The sequence below is a fragment of the Typopeltis vanoorti genome, chromosome 14 (assembly GCF_054136105.1).
Source record: "Typopeltis vanoorti isolate ZY-2024b chromosome 14, IOZ_Tvanoo_1.0, whole genome shotgun sequence".
Taxonomy (NCBI): Eukaryota; Metazoa; Arthropoda; class Arachnida; order Uropygi; family Thelyphonidae; genus Typopeltis; species Typopeltis vanoorti.
The window spans coordinates 97,684,757-97,708,105 of NC_143562.1; the positions used below are offsets into that span (position 1 = coordinate 97,684,757).

The following is a 23,349-nucleotide window of genomic DNA, read 5'->3' on the forward strand; positions in this document are numbered from 1 at the left end:
TTTACATTATGGAAAATACCTAAGAATAGCGATCTGAACTTCCCCACCTTTGCAACGAGTTGCCTGGTATTGTACTACGTACTAGGATCACTTGCATTGGCTAACGCTAGTGTCGCCGATACTTTATAGTTTACTATATTCGGCAAGAAACTCTCTGATTCCAATCTTTGAGTTTCTTATTCGGTTTTAAAACTATGTGGGATTTAATATCCCCTTAATTTAAGTAATGTTTTCATTTTCGAAATGAAGCTTATTAGCTCTTTATACTTAAGTAAATATGAATATTTGTAGATTATATGGATATATGAAATTTTTTGAAGGCCGAGGAATCTATACAGGTGGTTGTGACAAGAAAGGATAGAAGCAAATGTAAATCTAAAAGAGATTTATTTGGAGTTGAGCTGAGTATTATCAAAGGCAAGGGTAGCTGATCTCTTTTTGTGAGTAAAAATATAAGGCTGTGTTTTGATAACATGAAAGGTGTTTAGGATGTCATTACCCATTGAAGGATGGTATGGAGATAGTATTTTGAAACTTTAAATGTTTGAACCCTCTAGGATTTATCAGATGAGTAATAGAAATAAAATGTGTTGTCATTAGCATAATTATGGATAGGGTTTGATATCAGTGAGAGATCACTTATGTATATGAAGAAGAGATTAAGTGACATAGCAAAGCCCTGAAAAACACTAATATTAGAAGAAAACTGGCTAGACAGTTACAAAGAACAGAAGAGTTTGAGGCCTATAGTACCTTAGTACCAAGAATGAGTGAAAAGGAACTTGTTCCGATTTAGTTTGAAGAGCTGTGGATTGTATTCTATGGGAAACATACAAGACAGGAGACTACTCCAGAGGGAGAGAGGGGATTAATGGCAAGGAGAAATCTGTTCTGTATGTTTGAAGTTGAACTGTGAAGGGCGTAATAGATGTGCAATGGATGTAACAGAGCAGAAGAATTATTGATGCCAGTACAGATTATCATCAGCCATAGTATTATTTATAAAATATATAAGCGGTAGAAACTGAATGTCTGTAACAATCAGAAATATGAACATTAGGAAGTTTTTGGGACTACAATGTTGAAGCACTGCTTGTAAATTCCCACTTGACACATAAAAAAGAATGAATATAGAATACCAAGAACATATGAAAGAAAGATGAAAAATCCAATACAGCAAACCATGGAAAGGATAGAAAGACCATATAAGACAAGATTTAGAATAAAGAAACTGAGCTGAATAGTGTTCATGAAGAAAGAGATGAAAGCAAGCTCTGGTTTAACCTGACAGACTGTCTGTTGAAACAGCTGCTAATTTACAGGATTCAAATCAGGCCTTTAAGTACAGTAATACACTGTCTTATAATGCTTCACTTTATGATGATCCACTGATATGGTGCTTTTTAATTATGAACAATATCCATTTATACAATGTTGCATTTGCCCATATGATAGTTTTAGTGACATGTCCCAAGAATCAATCAATGCGAAGTTTCTGTGGACTGTTTGTTAATGACATCATTGTTTGCTACATCTCTGTATTTTGGTATTTCAGTTGTTTTTTTTAAATATTATTTTATTTTATTATTGTTAAAAATGGCAGATAAAATTCAAAGGAAAGGTCCTGTTGCTTTCAGTGAAAAGAAGATGTGTAAACCTATAACATTAGATACTAAAGTTAAAATGATTACATTTAGTAATGATGGTTGAACACTGAGATAAGCTGAAGGCTAAACTTACTTCATGCTACTGTTGTTATAAACAAAGATAATGAAGTGGAAAGTGCTATGCTGGTTAATACTACAGTTATCAATAAAAGTGACAATTTATTGCAGAAATGGAAAGGCTTTTAATCGTATAGACCAGCGCTTCCCAAACTGTGGGCCGCGGCCCCCTTGGGGACCGTAGGTTTTGTTGAGGGGGGCCGTGAAATAATGAAAACAAATTTAAAATGTTTTAAGACTAAGTAGATTTTTTTATTTTAAAACAAACGTATTTAACTTTTATTATTTCTTTTTTGTTATTTTTTATATTTTAATGGAAAAATTCACACATTGGTGTTGGTTCACAAACTTTGCTTCCTGCGTATTTCGGCGCTTAACAAATATTAGTAAATATTGCTTATTCATATGTTTCATTTCAAAGCAGTGGTTAATTGTATTTACTTCGAATGTTCTCCAGGGAAGTTCCAAATCTTTCTGTCCCTTTCATAACGCATTCGTAATCAGGGACTGTTGATATTGACTTTATATACATATCAAAACTCGTTTTATATTATCACTGTCATCTGAGCTAGTTTTCTGTTACCAATAAAAGTTTCGCATATACTTCACACATGAAAAAAAAAGCTTAAACAAGTTCATGTGGGGATATAGTAACTCGCTTGCAGTGGTAAACAACACACCCTCCCTAAGAGCCACTATACTGCAGAGGCAATAAAAAAAAGTACTTTTATTATGCCAGTGAATAAGGTATGAGGAGTCTGTGTAATATATTTCTTAACAAATAGTGCAATTAGAGACAACTGGGATAAAAACACACTAATTAATGAATCACATGTCCCCTCATACAGAAACTATGCTGTGTAGACTGAAATAAAACCATATGTTGCATGGGCAAACACAGTATCTAACTAAAAACTATTGTTATTAATTAGATATATGTGAGTTCGATTTCCCAAGGCAGCAATAAAATTCAACCGAACGTGTTAAAATTCGTAAAAGTGTTAAAACTAAGTAATATATATATATAATGAATGTTATGGCAGTTTCACATATGGAATTCGGTTGAAGAGAGTTAGCATTTCAACTCAATTGTCAGCTATGCTTTTATCTTTCGGTTGCGCGATCTTTTGTTAATACCGCACCAATCATATGCACGTTTTAATAAACAGACTGCCTTTGCTGTCTGTTTCGCGTTAGGCTTAATTACCGTAAAAGGAGAAAAGTCACAAAAGTGAAAAATGTTCCTGGTCCGGGGATTCCCTTATTCAGGTAATATTCACTAATTTCATGTTATCAGTCTGTGGTGTGCCAGTATTGGTAAGTGGTGATATTATTTGATCTATTCTACGTTAAAAAATTTAACCCTGAGATGGATAAGTGGTTGATAAAAAATAAAAAAAAAAATCCCGCGAACAATCAGAAGAAGCAGAAACAGACTAAAAAAAAAAAGGACAGTATTTCATATTTTACCAGAACAGACCGTATCGTCTTCAGAACCAAACGGTAAGAGGCAAAAAATGTAATATATGCATTTGATTTTTGCAATATTCGCAATAATGTATGTTTTGTATTGAATATAAATACAATAAATATTATAATAATATATCTCTATTACGATTTTTTTTCGAGGGGGGCCGTGAAATATTTTAATTTTTGCAAAGGGGGCCCTGACATCCAGAAGTTTGGGAAGCACTGGTATAGACTGATGACAAAACTGGTTGGTGGGGTCTCTTAAGCTAAGCTTTCAGAATAAAGTTTTAATTGTGTATCTGATATAAATGCTTTATTTGCATCATTTATGCACATATATGATGCTTAAAGTGCAATTGGAAGAACGATGGTACATCGCGCCCTTCGATTGGAAAAGTTCAATTCTCATTGTGATGATGAGAGGAATCTCTATATGGGAATTTTTCAATTGAAGGTGAGTTAACCAATCTCATATGGAGGTAGCAGGGTTTCTTCCCAGAAACACAGGTTTTTCATCCTATATACAGACAAATCACTTTCAGAATACAAGTAATTTACAGACAAAAAATACTAGTGGTGGTTGTGGGCAGTAGATGACGTTAGTGTATGTGCTGATGGTAGTGGTGGTTTGGTGTAGTTGGTGGAGACAGAGTTGTTGAGTAAGTGCCCTCCCTAGATGAGTCTTTAGATTCCTTGGCGGTGTCACGAAATAATAATAAAAATGTTACTAAATAATTACGTGTATCTACAAGGATATGCCTGTATATGAAAAGAAAATAACCAAAAAAAAAAAAAAAAAGACAAACCGTTTTTGTAGCTTCTTGTATCTGAACTTCTGTAAAACTTTTCAACTTGGTGATCATTTCCAAAACTTTCTTATCAATTCTTTGCTGCCTTTTTTCCTGATAATCGAAATATGATGTTCCTTTAGAAGCACTGTATATAATTTGATTTATGTGTTCTTTATTTAAGCCAGACATTCCTGCTTTTTGATCATTGAGCTGTAATGTTTTCAGTCCTTGAAGAAACAATGCATTAAAAAAAACTGCAAAAGTTATAAATAAAATATAACAATGCCATGTGATTTACATAAATTCATTATCATACCGTCTTTAATGAAAATATAAAATTGAAAATAAGTATACATTATATATTAGCATTAATTCTCTTTCAAAATATAATGCAGCTTTCTGAAAATAAAAATTACGATAACAGAATCAGCATAAAGGTGTAATATTAAGCATGACATACCATTAATATTTTAAATGAAAACATCTGAATTAAATTTTTTCTGATGATTCAATAATGGGGATAAAAAGATAATTACTTCAAAATAAAATAAAATACAGTGATTGTTTATATGAGCTGCTTTTCCAATGACTCAAAAATGAGTCAATGGAAAAGGGAAAGTGGAACTGGCAGAAGAATTAGTGAAATATAATGTTCACATAATTGGTGTTATCAAAACAAATAAGACAAACAGGTGAGAGGCTTCTAAATTAGAAATACAAGATATTAGTTATATTCAGATGATGATGATCAGGTAAAGGAAGTAGCTGTAGTATTCAACACTAATCATGAAAATAATCTTCTTGAATGGCAGGCAATTTCAAGAAAAGTGATGTAAGCATTTCAAAATGGAGAACTGGACAATGAAACTTATTTGTGCTTATGGTCTCACAGAAGACTAATCAAAGAGAAGTGGGAAGAATTTTTGAGTGATTAGACAGACAGCTGCAAAATAGGCGGTCCTTATTGGAGAACTGAACAGCAGAGTAAGAAATGAATACTGGAAATGTTTGGGGGAAATTTTAAGAAAATAGTGAAGCTAACAATAATGCTAAGTACCTATACCTACTGGATTGCTGTTTAAATATGGACTACTCATTACTAACCATCATGTTTCAACATGAAGTATACAGATTAACATGGAGAGAAGACATAAAATAAGAAAAGGAAAAGTCTCATCATTATGTTATTGTTGATGGTGATATCTTCATACTGGTTCAGGACACAAGCCACAGAGGAAATGTGAAATAGGAAGGAATCTCTGTTAAGTTTTGAGCAGGATAAAACTGAATATTATATTGAAAAGAGGACTGTATAAGAAAGCAGAAAACATTGAAAAAAATTCAAGTTCAACAGCATTCAGAGGTAAATTATACACTAAAATATATAAATATTATTTTAAAATAATGCAAGTTTAATAACAAGAACCAAACTTTGGAGATTCAATGGCAGCCCCTGATAAAAACATGGATTCAGCTAGCGGCATGACATGAAGTTCAACATAAAGATAGAAAAATCAGAACAATGTGATACACTAAATAAGTTGAAGAGGCAGTTCTGGAAAGAATGTATACTGAAAGCTGGCAAGAGCAAGTATCTGGGAAAATACAAAGAAATATGTAATAATGCAAAACAATGTGCAAAAGTAACCCAACTAAAGTCACTGGAAAAACTTTGCTAAGAACAAAAAGATAAATATCAGAATGGAGTCAAAATGTTCTGGAGGTTACTAAATGGCTTAGAAATGGAGAAAAGAGTATGGGAAAAAGAATCACGGATGATAAGGTTGAAATGAAAACTGAAAATAAAGATATTCTAGGTGTCTGGAATAAATACTTTGAAAGATTACTGAATGAAACAAGAAGTAGCAGAACAGTGGTAGAAAATATTTAAGAGGAATGCAATTAGGAGTACATATCAGCACATGAAGTAGAAAAAAGCTATAATAAATCTGGAAAGGCAACTAGAGTAGATGATGTTATTATTATTATACCCTCTACAGAGTCAGCAGACTCATCGTGAGAAGTTCTGACAACTGACAACATTTCATACTGAATGTTAAAATCCTTACCACTCCCTGTGTTAACTGTGTTAATGCATTCCATTCACTGACAAATCTCCATGCAAAATACAAGAAACTCAAATATGAAGACCAGATCCTCTGCACAATTCAGAAGGTCTGGTCAAAGGGTTGAAGTCTGGTTGATTGGAGTTGAGCTCTCATAGTACCCATCTAAAAAATGGGAAATAAAACTAATGTTCACGCTTATGTGTTGATTCACCAGCATCGTATATTTTTTAAGGAAATTAACAATGTATGAGGGTGGTCTGAAAAGTTCTCGGCCTAACAATGAAAAAAGAATTTATAATTTAAAAATTATTTTTACTTTTCAACATAATCTCCCTTAAGACTAATACATTTATTCCAGTGATGCTCCAGTGACATTATTCCAACCCTGTAGTGGTTCTCAATAAGATCTGCAACATACCCCCCCTCTACAACTGCAATCACCTCTTGATTCGAAGAAAAACACTGACCAGCGAGGAAGAGTTTTAGTTTTGGGAAGAGATAGAAGTCAGAGGAAGCCAGATCTGGGGAATAGGGTGGATGTTCCAACAATTCACCTTTGTGGGTAGATGCACTGTCCTGATGAAAGATGATTTTTTTCTTCTGCAAACCAGGTCTTTCCTCACACAAATTTTTTCGTCTGGTCTGGTTAAAAGATCGGAATAATATTCCCCGGTTATTGTTTTACCCTTTTCAAGATAATTAATAAATAAAATGCCTTTAACATCCCAAAACGACGATGCCATGACCTTTCCTGCTGATGGAACCAACTTTGTCTCTTTGGTGCTGAATAACTGGCTTCTGTCCACTGTTTTGACTGCTGTTTGAATTCTGGTGTGTAATGGTGAATCCAAGTCTCATCCATAGTAATAAATCGACGCAAAAAAATCAGTTGTATTCTTGTTAAAACACTCCAAGCACTGTTCAGAGATTTTCATGCGAGTACATGTTTGATCTGCTGTGAGTAAGATTGGCACCCATCTTGCGTAAAACTTTTTCATTTGCAATTCTTAATGCAAAATATATCCTATATGTTCTTGAAATGCCTACAGTCTCAGCAATTTCACTCACCGGTCATCCAATACCATGTCATGCACTTGATCGATGATTTCTGGTGTTGTTACACTTTTTGGACGTCCTTCACGTGGATCATCTTCAAGACTATTACAGCAACGTTTAAACTTGGCAACCCATTTCTTAATTGTCAAAAACGAAGGAGAAGAGTGCCCATAAACTATTTATTATGAACTTCAAATGAATTTCTTTTGCCAATAAACCTTCTTTTACAAAGAATTTTATAACTGCACGATACTCAATTTTATCCATTTCAAGATACAGACACCACTTTTGCTTCAGACAGCTGATAAAACAAACTACTTGATAGAATGACTTGCAGTTTCACATGGATGCTTATGACAGATGTACCAACTTAGAAAAAAAAAAATCTTGCCAATAGTGTAACCATCTATGGTTGAGGCCAAGAACTTTTCACACTAGCCTCGTATTTGTAAATAAACTTATTTACTTATTATCCTATAATTTGCCAAAGTCAAATCAGCATAATCAAGAAAAAATACACTTGTAATAGACACATGCACGCAGGCACACTTCAGTAACAAACATGAAGAAACCGGAGAGACACAGGAAACCTAAAGTCCTACAATTACACCTACAATTAATTATAGGATAAGTAAATTTATTAACAAATATGTTAATTTCCTTAAAAAATATACGATATGCGGGAAATAAAATGAATGTCAGAATTCTAAAGTAGTTTCCCTAATGTGCTTTTTTCTTAATGAGTGTTTTTTCACTAATGTAAGATTTATGCTAGCATACTCGAGAAGATAATGTGGAAGAGAAATATGGAGAGAAACAAGCTGGGTTCAGATTTTGACTTTAAGACAAATAGTTGAGAAATCATGAGAATATAATAAAGGTCCATATTTAAGTTCTGTGGATCTGGATATGTATATGACAGGATGCCACGACTTCATAACTTATTTTAAGAATAATACAACACCAAATGAACTAAATTATATAAAAAAAAGATGATTAGCAACTGGCTAATATTTTGCTGGATTTCAAACCAGCATCTTCAGAGCACACTGTGTTTATAGTTAACACACAACAATGAATAAGTGAAACAATTCAAACTGTAACAGACAAAAAATCTGAAGTCCAATATAATTTGGCACAATCTAATAGTGTAAAGTTTTACACTTTACTTTAAAGTATTAATATTGAAAGTATTGTAGGAGTTGATCTTAAAATAAATCTCCCCAATTTTTTCAAATTAATGCAACCATACTTGTTAAGATTAGGAGAATGCTTCATAGCAATTAACACATCTTCCTATCTGTTCGTAGTAGACCAAGTCACAGTAACATGGAACTTCAGGATGTGCTAAGCGATGGAGTTTATCAAAATTGCTAATTTAACATGTGGTGTGAAGGTCTTATTTTATTAGTACTTCAGTTATTTTTTCAGATGTACCTCAGATATAGGGAATAGGAATAATAGCATTTTATTCTTGTATGTTTAAGGAGGGGGAAATAAGAAGGTCATGTAGGAATACCACACTGTTGGGATAGATGATAATGTGATTGTTTATGTAGTTGATTTGAAATGGACAGGATTTTTTATTATAAAATTAGGAGAGTTGCCAGTAATGGGGACAAGTGACTTAGCTAACTGTTGAGCAAGTTTATAAGTAGGACTGTCTATGCTATTACTATAGGGTATAGGGGAACATTATATTTGTGGAATTTATGTACCCCATAAAATAAAATAAAACAAAGACAAAAAAATCAAACTCAGGCCTGTAAAGGATGGAACATCAATTGGTATATGGAATGTCCGTACACTCTGGACAACTGGAAAATTGCAGTTGCTTCAAGAAGAAATACAGATGTAATATATATTGGGTATTTCAGAAATGAGATGGATACTGTCAGGAGAATCAAATGGTGAAAGAGTTCTCTGGTCAGGAAATGAAAGTAAGCATGAAGCAGGCATAGGTTTTCTGTAACAAGGCCTGTCAGGCAATGATAGAATACAAACCAGTTAGTGAAAGAATAATGGTTGCAAGATTCAGTGCCTAACCATTTAATATCACGCCCATTCAAGTATATGTGCCCACTGCAGAGTGCACAGATGAAAACATTGAGAGATTTTACAGGGATCTACAAAATTGATGAGGTGCCGAAGCAGGATATACTCATCATTGGAGGAGACTGGAATGCAAAGATTGACAAAAATAACACAGGATGGGAAAAGGGTATGGAGAAAGAAATGAACATGGAGAGATGCTTCTGGAATTTCCCACTGATAGCAACTTGATGATTTGCAATACTAAATTCCAACAAAAAGATTGTCATAAATGGACATGGCATTCCTTCGATGGCAAACACAGGAATACAATCGACCTGATATTAATAGACCAGAAATGGAGAACCTCAGTTCAACAGTGCAGATGATTCCAAGGAGCTGATATTGATTCGGACCACAGCTTAGTGATTGCGAATATAAGACTAAAACCAAAACAAAATTACAAAGAAAAGTTCCAAAAAGCTAGAGACATCTCAAAATTAAATGAAGACAGGATAAGAACAGCATATCAGAACATACTGGAAACTAAGCTTAAGACCCCAAGTGAAAAACAAAATATAAATACAAGAGCAACACGACTGACTACAGTGCTAAAAAAAAGCAGTAGAGGAAGTAATTCCTGAAAGAGAAAAGATCAACAAGAAATGGATAACTCAAGAAACCCTAAAATTGGTACAAGAGAAAAGAGAACTGAAACTTAAGAGATAATTCAGAGGCAGCAGATGAGCTATACTGTCAAAAATGCAATGAAGTACAGAAAGCAACAAGATCTGATAAAGCCAAATGGTTGGAGGACCAGTGCAAAGACATTGAAAAGTACTATGGAGAACACAAATCTAAAGAGGTCTACAAACTTATAAGTGTCAACAGGAAGTGGCAAACAAGACCAGTAGCAGTCAAAGATGAAGAAGGTAAAGTATTGATGGACAAGACCGAAATCATAAACAGATGGACAAGATATTGCAGCAAACTATATAAAAATCAACTAAATAATACTGCAACAGACGTAATCAAAGAACTAAAAGCAATTTCTCCACCAGCAGAGATCTTTGAAAATGACATCCTGGAAGAGGAGGTGAATAAGGCTATAAAACATCTCAAGAACAACAAAAGTCCTGGGGATGACAACATAATAGGCAAGATGCTAAAATATTGGGAAGAATCAGTTGTAAAAGAAATGCATAAGCTATGTAATGAAATATGGAGATCAGGGAATACCCCCGAAGAGTGAAAAAAAAAAATAGGTCTTGGTTGTTCTTCATAAGAAAGGCAGTGCTTTAGAATGCACCAATTACAGAAATATTGCATTGAGTCATCTTGGCAAAGTGCTGATGAAAATACTAACAGAACACCTGAAGGGTCATATGGAGGCATATCTTCCTGCTAAGCAAGCCAGATTTCGAAAAGATCAAAGTACAGTGCAACAAATACTCGCACTAAGACTAACAGCAGAGAACGCTCAAAGAAAGAACAAAAAGATATACTGCTGTTTCGTGGACTTCCAAAAAGCATTTGATAATATTGACCAAACTATAACATGGGCTGTCTTGGAATCCTATGGTGTGGACAATAAATTGATCAGCCTGCTGAGAGATATAAACAGCCAAGCACGAGCAAAACTCAGGATAGCAGGTGCGACTAGAGATTGATTGGTTTGCCACCAGTCAAGGCACAAGACAAGGGGACCCAAAATTACCAATCACCTTCATCACACATCTGGGAAGAACACTAGAAAAGGTTAAAAAAGAAGGTGGAGGCATTTCAATAAATGGCATGAGAATAAACTACTTCTGCTTGGACAACAGGAGTTACTGAACAGATTTCAACTGGTAAGTGTGGAACACTTCACATATCTCAGATGCCACATGACACGACTTGGACTCCAAAAAAAGAGAAAAAAATTAGAATAACCAGAGCAATAACTATTTTAAAAGCCATGGACAAAATATGGAAGAGCCGAGCTATAAAGATGCAAACTAAACTGCGCATTATAGAAACCTGTATCTTCAGCAGCATGCTCTATGGATATGAGGCCTGGTGCTCCTGAGAGAATCTGAAAGGAGAATCTGTCAGCATTTGAGAGGAAGTGCTATAGAAAGATCTTGAGAATAAGCTGGATCCAGAAAGTGAACAATGAGGAAATCTACAGACGAATACAACCAAAAGAAAACCTGATCCAGAAAAATAATCAAAAGGAAACCATGTCTCTTGAGCCATATATATATATAGAATAAACGATGAGAGGAAAATAAAAATGCTGCTGTTTAGGATGAATGAAGGAAAAAACAAAAAAGGAAGACTAAACAGAGAATGGGGTGATGACATTGTCAAATGGTGCGGAAACTCTATACACAAACTGAGTCATCTTGCACAAAATAGGATGCAATGGAAGAATCATATCAAGATAGCAACAGACACCTATGGGCATTGGACCCATGGTTGTTGATGATGATAAATATGGAGTGGTTTAACATGAACAGGTTTCATTTTGTTAATTTAGGCTGAGAAGTCACTTTTTTCAATAATTTATGAGCTTTTTTCCTTTTGAGACAAAGTGGGGTCTAGATCAATAATCTGGTAAGTAGAACTGTGTCACCTATGAGATCTTGCATTTTTTTTGTTTTGTTTTTTGTTGTTGTAATCCTCTTGATTTATAATAACTGTAGCATTACCCTTATCAGCTTCAGTGATCACAATATTTTTATTCTTATATAACTTTTTTTTTTTATAGCCAGACTCACATCACTGACATCATTCTTCACCATAAGTGACTGAAATGGAAATGGGCCAGACATCTATCCAGAAGAGAAGATGAGCGATGGACCACCATACTAATGAACTGGATTCCAAAAGAAGAGAAATGAGGCTGAGGATGTCCTAAAAGAAGGTGGAGTGATGAATTGTCAACCACTGCCAAGAACAGAGAAAGGTGGAAAGAACTGGAGGAGGCCTTCATCCAGCAATGGTCAGAAAATGGCTGAAAAGAAGAAGAATAAAGCAAGCTTTTAGTACATGGATACTCCCCCCCCCCATACACACACAAACACACGGTGTGCCCGTTAAGCGATGGATCAATCAGATTGATTTTTTTACAGGCCAGCTCTCTGAATAAAAGTAACAAATGTGTTTATAGTTTTGATCGCTAGAGTGTGTTGTAATCGCAGGCGCAACTTTCAGTTGGGTGATGCAGCAGTTTTCGTGTGGCAACCAATGAAGTAAAGTGTGTGAGTGGAGTGTGTCAGAAGTTGCATCATGAAGCAAAGAGCTGTGATAAAATTTTGCTGTAAATTAAATGGATAAACTGCTACAGAAGTGTTCAAGACCTAAAAAAAAGTTTATGCCGATGATTGTCTGAGCCATGCACAGGTATTCTGTTTTTCAAAGTTTAAAGAGGGGATTGGGAGTCCCTTGAGGATGAACCATGATGTGGGCACACGGACAAATGAAAATGTGAAGAAAGCTAGGAAAATTACCACAGTGAATGGTCAGTATCATCATCATCAAATTCTTGACATGTACCCTAAAGGGATGTACAGGATATGATAGTACTGCATGAAAAATTTACATCATTACTAACTTCCTATCTACAATTTTCCTCCAAATCAGCCTGTTACTTGTCAAGACTCCAACATTATCAGATCTTATATTTCTATCATCTAAGGCACTTTGTACTGTATCAATCCACCTATATCTTGGTCGTTTTCCTGCCAACCTGGCAGAGAACACTTGTTTTGCTAATCTTTCCTCTCCCATTCTGTTTAAGTGACCATACCACCTGAGATTAGCTCTGATAACACATTCCCGGATGGTCAGTATCATGGAGCAGTAATGCAATGTCTGTTGCCCACATGTGGCCTCTCAGGAAAGAATTGTTCCAGAACAACAATTGGTTTCTGTTGGATGATGATGCACCTGCACACTGCCTGTGAAGTCAATCTGTGTGATTAAACATTCCCCCCCTCCCCTCCCGTTCACCAGATTTGGTTCCTGCAAACTTTTTCCTCTTCCCAAATATGAAGTGTTCCTTGAAAATAGATATATTAAGGACATCCAATGTGATGTGATCCAAGCACTGAAGAAAGTTCCCATTCAGGACTTCCACCTTATCTTCAAACACCTGTATGACAGATGTAAATGTTGTGTGGGGTTGGAGGGAAATTATTTTGAATCCATGTAATTGACAATTCCAAATATAGTTCTTTGTTTTGATATAATAATTGTCTCATTACTTAACAAGCATGCTGTGTATACATATACTGCATATAATGTTCACATGGCTATAGCTGGTAAATGCAGAATAATTTATTTATTAAGAAGTGGCGTTTGCACACCACGGCGCTTGGCCGCACAAAGGAAGACTTGGTTTTGAGTCTAGTCGGTGACTAGAGGAAATTTTTCTAAGCCTTTTTTCGACCGGTTCCCGAGTTAGTCGATCTCTAGCACGGGAAAGCGGGTTTTTCCTCCCGGAAACTCGAGTTTTTTGTCCTGTAAACTCAAGAAAATTGACCGTAGAACCCACATCATTTCAGACATTAAATATATTGTGTTAGGGTTAGGGACCACGAGATGGTGGCACATTTGAGCCGTCTCTCTTCACTGCGTACCGCTTAATTAGTGATAGCCTTGGGCCATCTATCTCTGATTGGGTACCAGTGGAGATTGAACTGCCCACTCAGTCTCCAAAAGTTAGATAGGGCTAAATAGCCTCGCCTACTCCCGTATACGGGAATAAAAAGGCATCAGCTGATTTTTTTTTTTTTTTACTACTAGTTTCATACTAATTACACAGAACTTCTTTAGGTATAAAAAAAATATCAGGACAAAACTAGTAGTATTTTGAATAAATAAATTATTCTGGATTCTTACCAAACTCTTCCCATGATTTTTGTTTAGCTAGTATTACACAATGCTTTGCTTTTTTATTTCTTACATTGTGCTCTTTTGGAGCACAACTTAACTTATTTGCTGGAAATTCTTTATATCCTTTTTTCTTTTCGACTACCTCTTTTGTCTCTCAAGTCCTCCATGGAGTTATCTTTTCTATTTTTTGCTGAAGCTTCGGAGATGTGATAAAGGACAGTCCAGAGTTCAGGATTCAAAACATTAAATTGTTCTTCATGTGCATTATGGTGCTGTTTAACTTGGCAACTTCTATGCAAAGAGTGGCAATTTATTCCCGTAGGAGTGCTAAACTCAACCATTCAGTAAATATGATATGCCTTAGCCAAATGTAACTTTTCTTCTTTAAATCTGAGAAAAGCAAGAATAACATTGCTATCATGGAATTGTTTGAGGAGTTGAATTGACTTGGCAATTCCATTGCCAAGTCAATTTCAACTTACCGAATTGTTGCACTTTGTATATTACAATTTCATCTCCATGTAGGAATCCAGCAAATTATAAGCCAATTAATAAACTGTATTTCTTTTTTTTTTTTTTTTATAATTTAGCTCGTTTGGTGTTGTAATACCATTAAAATAAGTTATAAATAACATTCAACCTAAGCTCATCTATTAGAAGGGTGCAAAGAGAAAAACTACACTAATTATAATTAGTTATATGGTATTATGGGACATTATATCAAGATATATGTAGTCTATATAAGTAAGTCAGCAGTTGACTTACAACTCAAAATCTTGTACCTTAAATTCTGAATGGGGTATAGAAACATGGTTAGATGTAAAATCAGGTGTGATACAACAGTGCACATAACTCCACTGACACTTAGATCACGTTATGAAAGAAAGTAGCATCAGGGCTGATATTGAAGGTGGGCAACTCAACTTCTTACTTTATGTATATTATAATACGAAAGTGTTCTGAAAAGTTTTTAGCCTTCACCATAGATGGCAACACTATCAGCAAGATTTTTTTTAAGTTGGTACATCTGTCATAAGCATCCATGTGAAATTGCAAATAGTCATTCTTTCAAGTAGTTTGTTTTACATAGCTGTTTGAAGCAAAAGGGTTGTCTGTATCGCTGAAAATGGATAAAATTGAGTATCGTGTGGTTATAAAATTCATTGTAAAAGAAGGTTTAACGCCAAAAGAAATTCATTTGAAGTTCATAAAAGTTTATGGGCACTCTTCTCCTTCATTTTCAACAATTAAGAAGTGGGCTGCCAAGTTTAAACGTGGCCATACCAGCCTTGAAGATGATTCATGCGAAGGACATCCAAAAAGTGTAACACCACCAGAAATCATTGATCGAGTGCACAATATGGTATTGGATTATTGGCGAGTCAAAGTGCGGGAAATTGCTGACGCTATAGGCATTTCAAAAGAATGTGTAGGATATATTTTGCATGAAGAATTGCAAATGAAAAACCTTTGTGCAAGATAGTGCTTACTCACAGCAGATCAAAAATGCACTTGTGCAAAAATCTCTGACAGTGCTTGGAGAATTTTAACAAGAATACAACTGATTTTTTTATGTTGATTTATTACTATGGATGAGACTTGGATTCACTATTACACACCAGAATTCAAACAGCAGTCAAAACAGTGGACAGAAGCTGGTTGTTCAGTGCCAAAGAAGACAAAGTTGGTTCCATTAGGGTTTTTGGGATGCTAAAGGTGTTTTGGGATGCTAAAGCCATTTTGTTTATTAATTATCTTGAAAAGGGTAAAACAATAACCAGGGAATATTATTCCTATCTTTTAACCAGACTAGATGAAAAATTCATGAGAAAAGATTCGGTTTGCAGAAGAAAAAAATCTTCTTTTATTAGGACAATGCACCTGCCTGCAAAGGTGTTTTGGCAATAGGAAAATTAAGGGATCTGCACTATGAATTGTTGGAACATCCACCCTATTCCCCAGATTTGGCTCCCTCTGACTTCTATCTCTTCCCAAAACTAACTCTTCCTTGCTGATCAGCATTTTTCTTCAAATCAAGAGGTGATTGCAGCTTTAGAGGGACATTTTGCAGATCTTAATGAGGACCACTACAGGGACAAGATAATGGCACTGGAGCATCACTGGAATAAATATATTAGTTTTAAGGGAGATTATGTTCAAAAATAAAAATAATTTTGAAATTATAAATTCATTTTTTCATTGTTAGGCTGAGAACTTTTCAGACCACCCTCGTATATAAAAGAAGTCTACTCTCCTCCCTAAGGTATTCCATTTACATAGTCACCTTAAATAATCACCTTTTGCCTCCTTTCAGGCAATAACCAGTATTGATGCAAATGTAAATTTCTGTGGTTTAACAGTTCTGTGGGAAGTTTTTGGTATTTATGATGTAAATAGAGTTTAATAAAAATAAGCAATTAAAACCTGACAAGTTTTGTAAGTCGTAAGACTTGCATCATCAGGGGTATTCGTACAGAAAAGTTTTATACAACAAAAGCCTCTTAACAATTAATTACACATATTAGTGAAATTAATTGTTACATATAATTGATTAATCCTAATAGTGTAATTTCATATAACTGATAAATCAGAATACAAATATGCGGGTCAGAACATTGCCAGTTGTTGCTATCACGTTCTGTGGTATCACACGTGTTATATCCTAGGTCCGTGGCAGTTAAATTTTTGATGAAAGCAGACCATACTTGATCTAAAATGAAGCCTTGATTTTTATTGCATTGTGTAGGAATCCTAAACATTTACAGCACTTCTTTAAACTTTCTTATAAAACAGTTATGATCAATATATGAAATTTTTTGTTTGTTGCCAAAGCAACTAATGGCCTGTAGTAGTTGTGTGGAACACCAGGCCTGATTTATGCTATTCTTTTTTCAATGTCTTTTATGTGCTCAGACATGCAGATTTCTCCCAACCTTTCTGTCTTACTTATTTGTCTGAATTCATAACCATCGTTGTATTTCCTATGACTGCCTTGACTGTTATTATGCTTTTATCTTGTCTTAATTCTTTGAGGGCTATTAACTTTGATTTTGGCATGTTTCTATATGGTAATTCAGATTTTAGCAATAAGACTTAAGTTTGTATGTGGATGAGATCTACAAGATCTCTAGGAAGATTGTGAATTCTTTTTTCAATTTACACTATGATGTTTACTTTTGGAATGTTCTGTGGAGATGAGGCAAAATTAAAACCTCTCATTAGAAGATTTTTTTCTATGCTAGATAGGACTTTGGAAGATTTTGATTTGGAAGACTTTGGAAGTCTTCTTCCAAATCTTTGATTTGGAAGACTGATGATTGCTTTAGACTGGTCTAGATGTTTTTTTTCTTGTTGGAGCAAGTTAAACTTTTTCTTATCAAATTATATTTCTTTTTATGTACCATAAACATAGCTAGTGCGCTGGTGAAACATGGTAGAAACATACCAAAATCAGAATAGCCCTGAAAGAATTATGACAAGATAAAAAGAGTAATAGTTAAGGTAGACAAAGGAAATACAACACTGGTTATGACTTCAGACAAATACACAAGAAAAATGAACAGCCTATTAGAATATTCCAATACCTATTTATCCTTAGACGGGGATCCCACGTCACACACATATCAAATCCAATGACTTAATCAAAAAGTTACCTAATTGGCAAGAAGAATTAAAATAATTTTTATCATCAAAACATCCATTAGTCTCAAGAATTTATGGTGCACCAAAAATACATAAAATGGATATTTCATTACATGCAGGGCTTCCCTGACCTCAAACTTAGCAAAATATCTGTCAAAAACTGAATCACTACACATAGGAAAAACAAACTTAGCAAAATATCTGTCAAAAACTGAATCACTACACATAGGAAAAACAGAATCATTTGTAAAAAATAGTTTACATTTTATTGAAAAGGTCAAGGATATAAATATAGAACCTTCAGACATCTTAGCAAGTTTAGATGTAGTCAGCCTATTCACCAATGTAAACAGTGGATCTACTTGTAAACCTTTTCTGACTGAACTGCAGGACTATTCAAACACTATATGGAAAACACTTTCTTCATATTTCAAGACAAATACTGGGAACAAAAAGGCCTTTCCATAGGTTCCCCTTTTCTCCAGCCTCAGCCAACTTGTTTATGGAAAATTTCAAAACTAATGCATTAAAAACTATCAGAAGAAACCAAAAATTTGGTTACGTTACATCGATGATATTTTTGTTATTTGGTCAGGAACAGTGGATGAGTTAATTACTTTCGAAGATTATCTAAACAACTTGCATCCCAATATAAAATTCACTCTTGAACTAGAACAACACAACAAATTACTGTTCCTTGATATCCTTGTCAAAGTAAACGAAGAAGAAAAAAGTTATCCTTTTCCATATACAAAAAATCTAACACAATGGGAAGATTTTTAAATGTCACTTCACACCACCATCCATTACAAAAGTTAGGCAAAATTAAAATTTATGAGATAGGGCACCAACCAGTGGACTGAAATCTACAAAAATTTCATGAGTTAACTAAGCAGCCTGAGTCATTTAATATGTAGAAAACAAAAAAGGATGAGAATAACATTATCAGCAGTTTTGTTTTTCATTGGTTCATGAACATTATTCAGGAAGAGTAAGTATTTATTCCACTTCAGGAGATTGTGTGTGTGTGCGTGCGCATATATTTATGTATTTGTGTCTTTTCTTTTCATGTTACAAACCTCTGCACATATTTGTATATGCAATAATACTGAAATTTTCATTGTGCACCTAACATAAGAAAATATTTTGATAGCAGAAATAAAACAAATAAGGTAATAACCACAGACAATCATTAAAAAAATTTTTTTTAAAAGCACAGCACTTCATAATACATGATGCCAATCATCATCAAAACAAATAAACCTTATTTAAGTTTACATTATTACTAATTCTTTTCAAGAATATTCTCTAAATTGAACTGTCAATTGTCATTACATCAATCTTATCAATTTTATATTTTATTATTATTATTATTGTTCCGGGAAACTCCAAGGAGTCGACAGACTCATCGAGGGAGGCCCTAACATCATGTCTGGAACAACTATTCAACATTCACACAGTATCTATCATATCTTGCCTTGAACTCATTCACGGTCGTAGCACCCACAACAGACTCTGGAAGCTTATTCCACTCATTCACCACTCTCCAAGTAAAAAACCTAGCTCTAACACCCTTGTCAACCATGCTCTTGCCCAGCTTCCATGCATGGCCCCTAGTCCTCCCACCACCAGTCATATTTTCAAAAATATCTTCTGGATCAATCTTATAAAAACCCTTCAGTAATTTGAATGTCTCAATGATATCACCCCTCCTTCGCCTATCGTCCAATTTCTGCAACCCACAAATCCTCAACCTATTCTCATAAGGTTCATTCCACAGACCTTCTATCATCTTGGTCACTCGTCTCTGGATCCTCTCCACTTCCTCCCATCACGAAGAAACCCTGGTGCCCATAACTGGGCACAGTAGTCCAGATGGGGTCTTATCAAGGCTCGATACAGAGGAACAAACTTGTTTGTCTCTGCATGTTAAAGTATTTTTCAGAAGCCAAGTGATTTGGTGAGCTGTTTTAGTCACTTTTGCAATGTGCCCCATAAACTTCAACTCCCTATCCACCAGCACTCCCAAATCCCTGGCCTCATCAATCTCCTGGAGTACGGTTCCACCAATGCGATATACTGCTGCTGTTCTTTTCGTCCCAAAGTGCATAACCTTACACTTTGCCACATTAAACTGACATCCATTTTTCCTAGCCCAGTCCTCCAAACTATCCAAATCATCCTGTGCACTCACAATTGCTCTACCCAACTTTGCATCATCAGCAAACAAGTGAACACTTCCTCTCAAATCCTTTCCAATATCATTGATGAACAAATTGAAAAGCAGTGGTCCAAGAACAGAGCCCTGCGGCACTCCACTAGTCACAAGACGTCTTTTTGACTCCACTCCTGAATAAACCACTCTCTGGTATCTCTCCTTCAACCACCCTCCTATCCATCTTACCAACCCTATATCTATCCCCATCAGCTCCAGTTTACTGATTAGGGTTCCATGTGGTATCTTGTCAAAGGCCTTGGCAAGGTCCAGTAGTATCACTGTAAACCCATTACCCCTATACAGTTCAGCCGTCACTGTGTTATAAAATGTGAGCAAGTTACTGAGGCATGATCTACCCTTCACAAAACCATGTTGTCCCCCCATACAATATCTCATTTTCATCTATCCAATCCTGTATTCTTTTCTTGACTAATTTCTCTAAGATCTTGACAATGATTCCTGATATGCTAATCGGTCGGTAATTTACAACAGCAGTCTTGGAACCAACTTTATGCAGCGGAACTATTTTCCCCTCCTTCCACCAGCTCGGCACTAACCCGGACCCGAGACTCAAATTAAACAAAATGGTCAAGAGTACTGACAATTCTTTAGCTGCTTCTCGTACTACACGAGCTGGTATACCATCCAATCCCACAGATGTATTGACATTGAGGTTATGCAATAGACTACTCACCTCCACTTCATTCACCACAATTCCCATATAATGTACTGGTTTATTCGTTTCTGCAATGTCACCACCTGGATGATATATTCTTGCAAAGTGCTCACTCAGTAACTCAGCTATCTCAACTGATTCAGTTACCTCCCTACTATCGGCATTCTTTAAAATCATTCTGCCATGTACATTTTTCCTTTTACTTGCTACATATCTAAAAAACTGTTTAGGATTCTCTTTAGCCTGCATGGAATGTTCTTTCGTAATCCTTTTTTGCTTTTCTTACCACACTCATCACCCTTCTGGCCTGCACTTTATACCGTTCATGTGCCTGCCGGTCACCTTTCTCCTTAAATTCCCTCCATAGTTGTTTCTTTTTTTGCAGCTCAAGCTTAATGGTGTTATTCATCCATTTAACCCCTACTTGATTTATTATTCGGACTCTAGGTATACAGTCAGCCATTGCTTAATGCAAGCACTTCCTAACTACCTCCCATGCACTATCAACTTCTAGTTCTTGCAGTTGTACATGCCATGGCACTGAGCCAATCAAACTCCTAAGCTTGTCATACTTTCCCGCCCAATAATTCCACATGTACCCTGTCTTAATTGAAAATTCTACACCTTTAGCCACGATCATTTTGTTTTGGCTTAAGTCAATACAGAATATAACCTGGTTGGCTAAATCACAACTGCCAGCTCAGTTGTGATTTAGTTTGTACAGTATCCAGGTTCATACCCACTCATAGTGTGCACCACAAGAAGGTGAGGATCGGACAACACTAGATTTGGTCACTGGGTCTGTGCACAATCCATATGAAGCATGATCAAGGCCTTATACAATGGAACCGTATTTCTTTATTTCTGCATGTCAAGGTCCTCCATATCACTGGAATTACCTGATGTGATGACTTCACACCTTGTGCAATGCGCATCCTGAATTTCCAGTCCTTGTTCACCACCTCTCCCTGATCTCTCATCTCCTCTACTTCCTTTAAAGTTTCCCCACCAAGTGTATACTTTGCATCCCACTGCTGCTTACCAAATTTCAAAACATCACACTTTGCAACACTGAGATGACAGTTCACTTCCTTGCCTATTCATACAGTCTATTCAAGTCCTCCTGTAAAGTCATTACATTTGCTCGACTCTGCATTGCTCTCCTCAATTTTGCATCATCTGCAAACAGTTGTATATCACCAGTTAAACCCATCCCAATATCATTAATATACAAACTGAACAACAATGGCTCAAATATAGACCCTGCGGTATGCCCATGCAATATACCACTAGTGACTTTCCTCTTTCGAGATACTGTATTCCCACGCGCTTAATGCAATGACAATAAATTCATACTAAACATTATAAAATCTTTCAACTTTCCATAACTTCTTAAACTTTTAAAGTGCAAGCATTGCCTTGGTATAAATTTTAGCCATGCCACCTGTTGTATCTTTTTGTTGTTGAAAGCAGCAATCGTCATTAGCGTTGTGTCAACTGTTTATGACATTTGTTTCATTAGAAGCCATGTATTGTGCCAAGAGTGACAGTGTGTTTTGATGAACGGTCAGAAAATGAGTTTCAAATAGAGAGCTGTGATTGACTTTTGTGTTAAACTTGGTAAACATTTTACCAAAACGCATCAAATGCTTCAAAAAGCATAAGGTGATGAATGCTTATCCTGTACTTAAGTTTATGAGTGGTTTAAGCAATTTCAAAATAGTTGTGAGATGCTTGAGGATGACAAAAATCCGGGCTGTCCAAAAACTGGAATGAGTGAAGTTAACATCCAAAAAGTGCGTGATTTCATCAAAGAAAACCCGAAATTGTCCGTGCAATTGATTGAAGATGAATTGGGGATTCCAAAATCAACTGTGCACAACATTTTGAATGAGAGTTTGGGCTTTCGTAAATTGAATTCGCGATTTTTTTCCCCACAAGTTGACCGGCAACCAAAAAATGTATTGAATTGAACACTGCAAGGACCTCATTAAAACTGCTCATAAGTTGTCAAACTTCCTTGAAACAATCGTTACTGGTGACAAAACGTGGTGTTTTGAGCATGAGCCTGAAACAAAGTGCCAGCATGCTGAGTGGAGACCACCAAAAGAGAGGCATCTGAAAAAAAAGTCGCTTGCAGAAGTCAAAAAGTAAAGACAATGCTGATTTGTTTCTATGATTCTAAGGGGATTATCCACAAAGAATTCGTTCCACCTGGCCAAAAGGTCAATGATTGAGTTTTATCTTGAAGTTTTGAAGCGACTGATAGCAAGAATTCGTCACGTATGGCATGAATATCATGATGCAGGCAGCTGGTCACTTTTGCACACTAATTTACCATCTCATCGTTCGAACATTGTGAGATAGTTTGTGAGAAAAACCAAGTTTGTGTGTTGGATCACTCGCAGTATTCACCCGATTTAGCACCCTGTGACTTCTTTCTCTTCCCCCAACTTCATTTGCCGATGAAAGGAAAGCAATACGACACCATTGAAAACGTTCAAAAATGAATTGAAAACGTTCAAGTGGCAATAACCACGACCCTCCACAGTATCCCAAAAACTGATATAAAAAACTCATTTAATGAATTAACTGACCGTACCAAACACTGCATCGAAGCTGAGGGAGAGTATATTGATTGAAATAAATGATTTGAATAATTATAATTGGCCTGTGTTTTATTTTCAAAAGTTCGGTTTCTTTTTTGGACAGAGGGTGTATTATCCTACAATGAAATATATAATTAGAGTCTAATTATAAACAAAAATATACATAAATACGAGTTTTTAAT

The 23,349-nt window shown here is 35.5% G+C and overlaps 1 protein-coding gene across 4 annotated transcripts in view; it reads right to left on the reverse strand.

Moving 5' to 3' along the window:
• Window positions 1–23,349, reverse strand: part of LOC150099794 (DNA polymerase kappa-like) — a 201,522-nt gene that overhangs the window by 154,112 nt on the left and 24,061 nt on the right. For all 4 annotated transcript variants that reach the window (XM_090403394.1, XM_090403392.1, XM_090403393.1 and 1 more), the window contains exon 3: window positions 4,001–4,212. In XM_090403394.1, coding sequence (XP_090259520.1) covers window positions 4,001–4,212 — 212 coding nt within the window. The remainder of the gene's footprint in view (window positions 1–4,000; window positions 4,213–23,349) is intronic.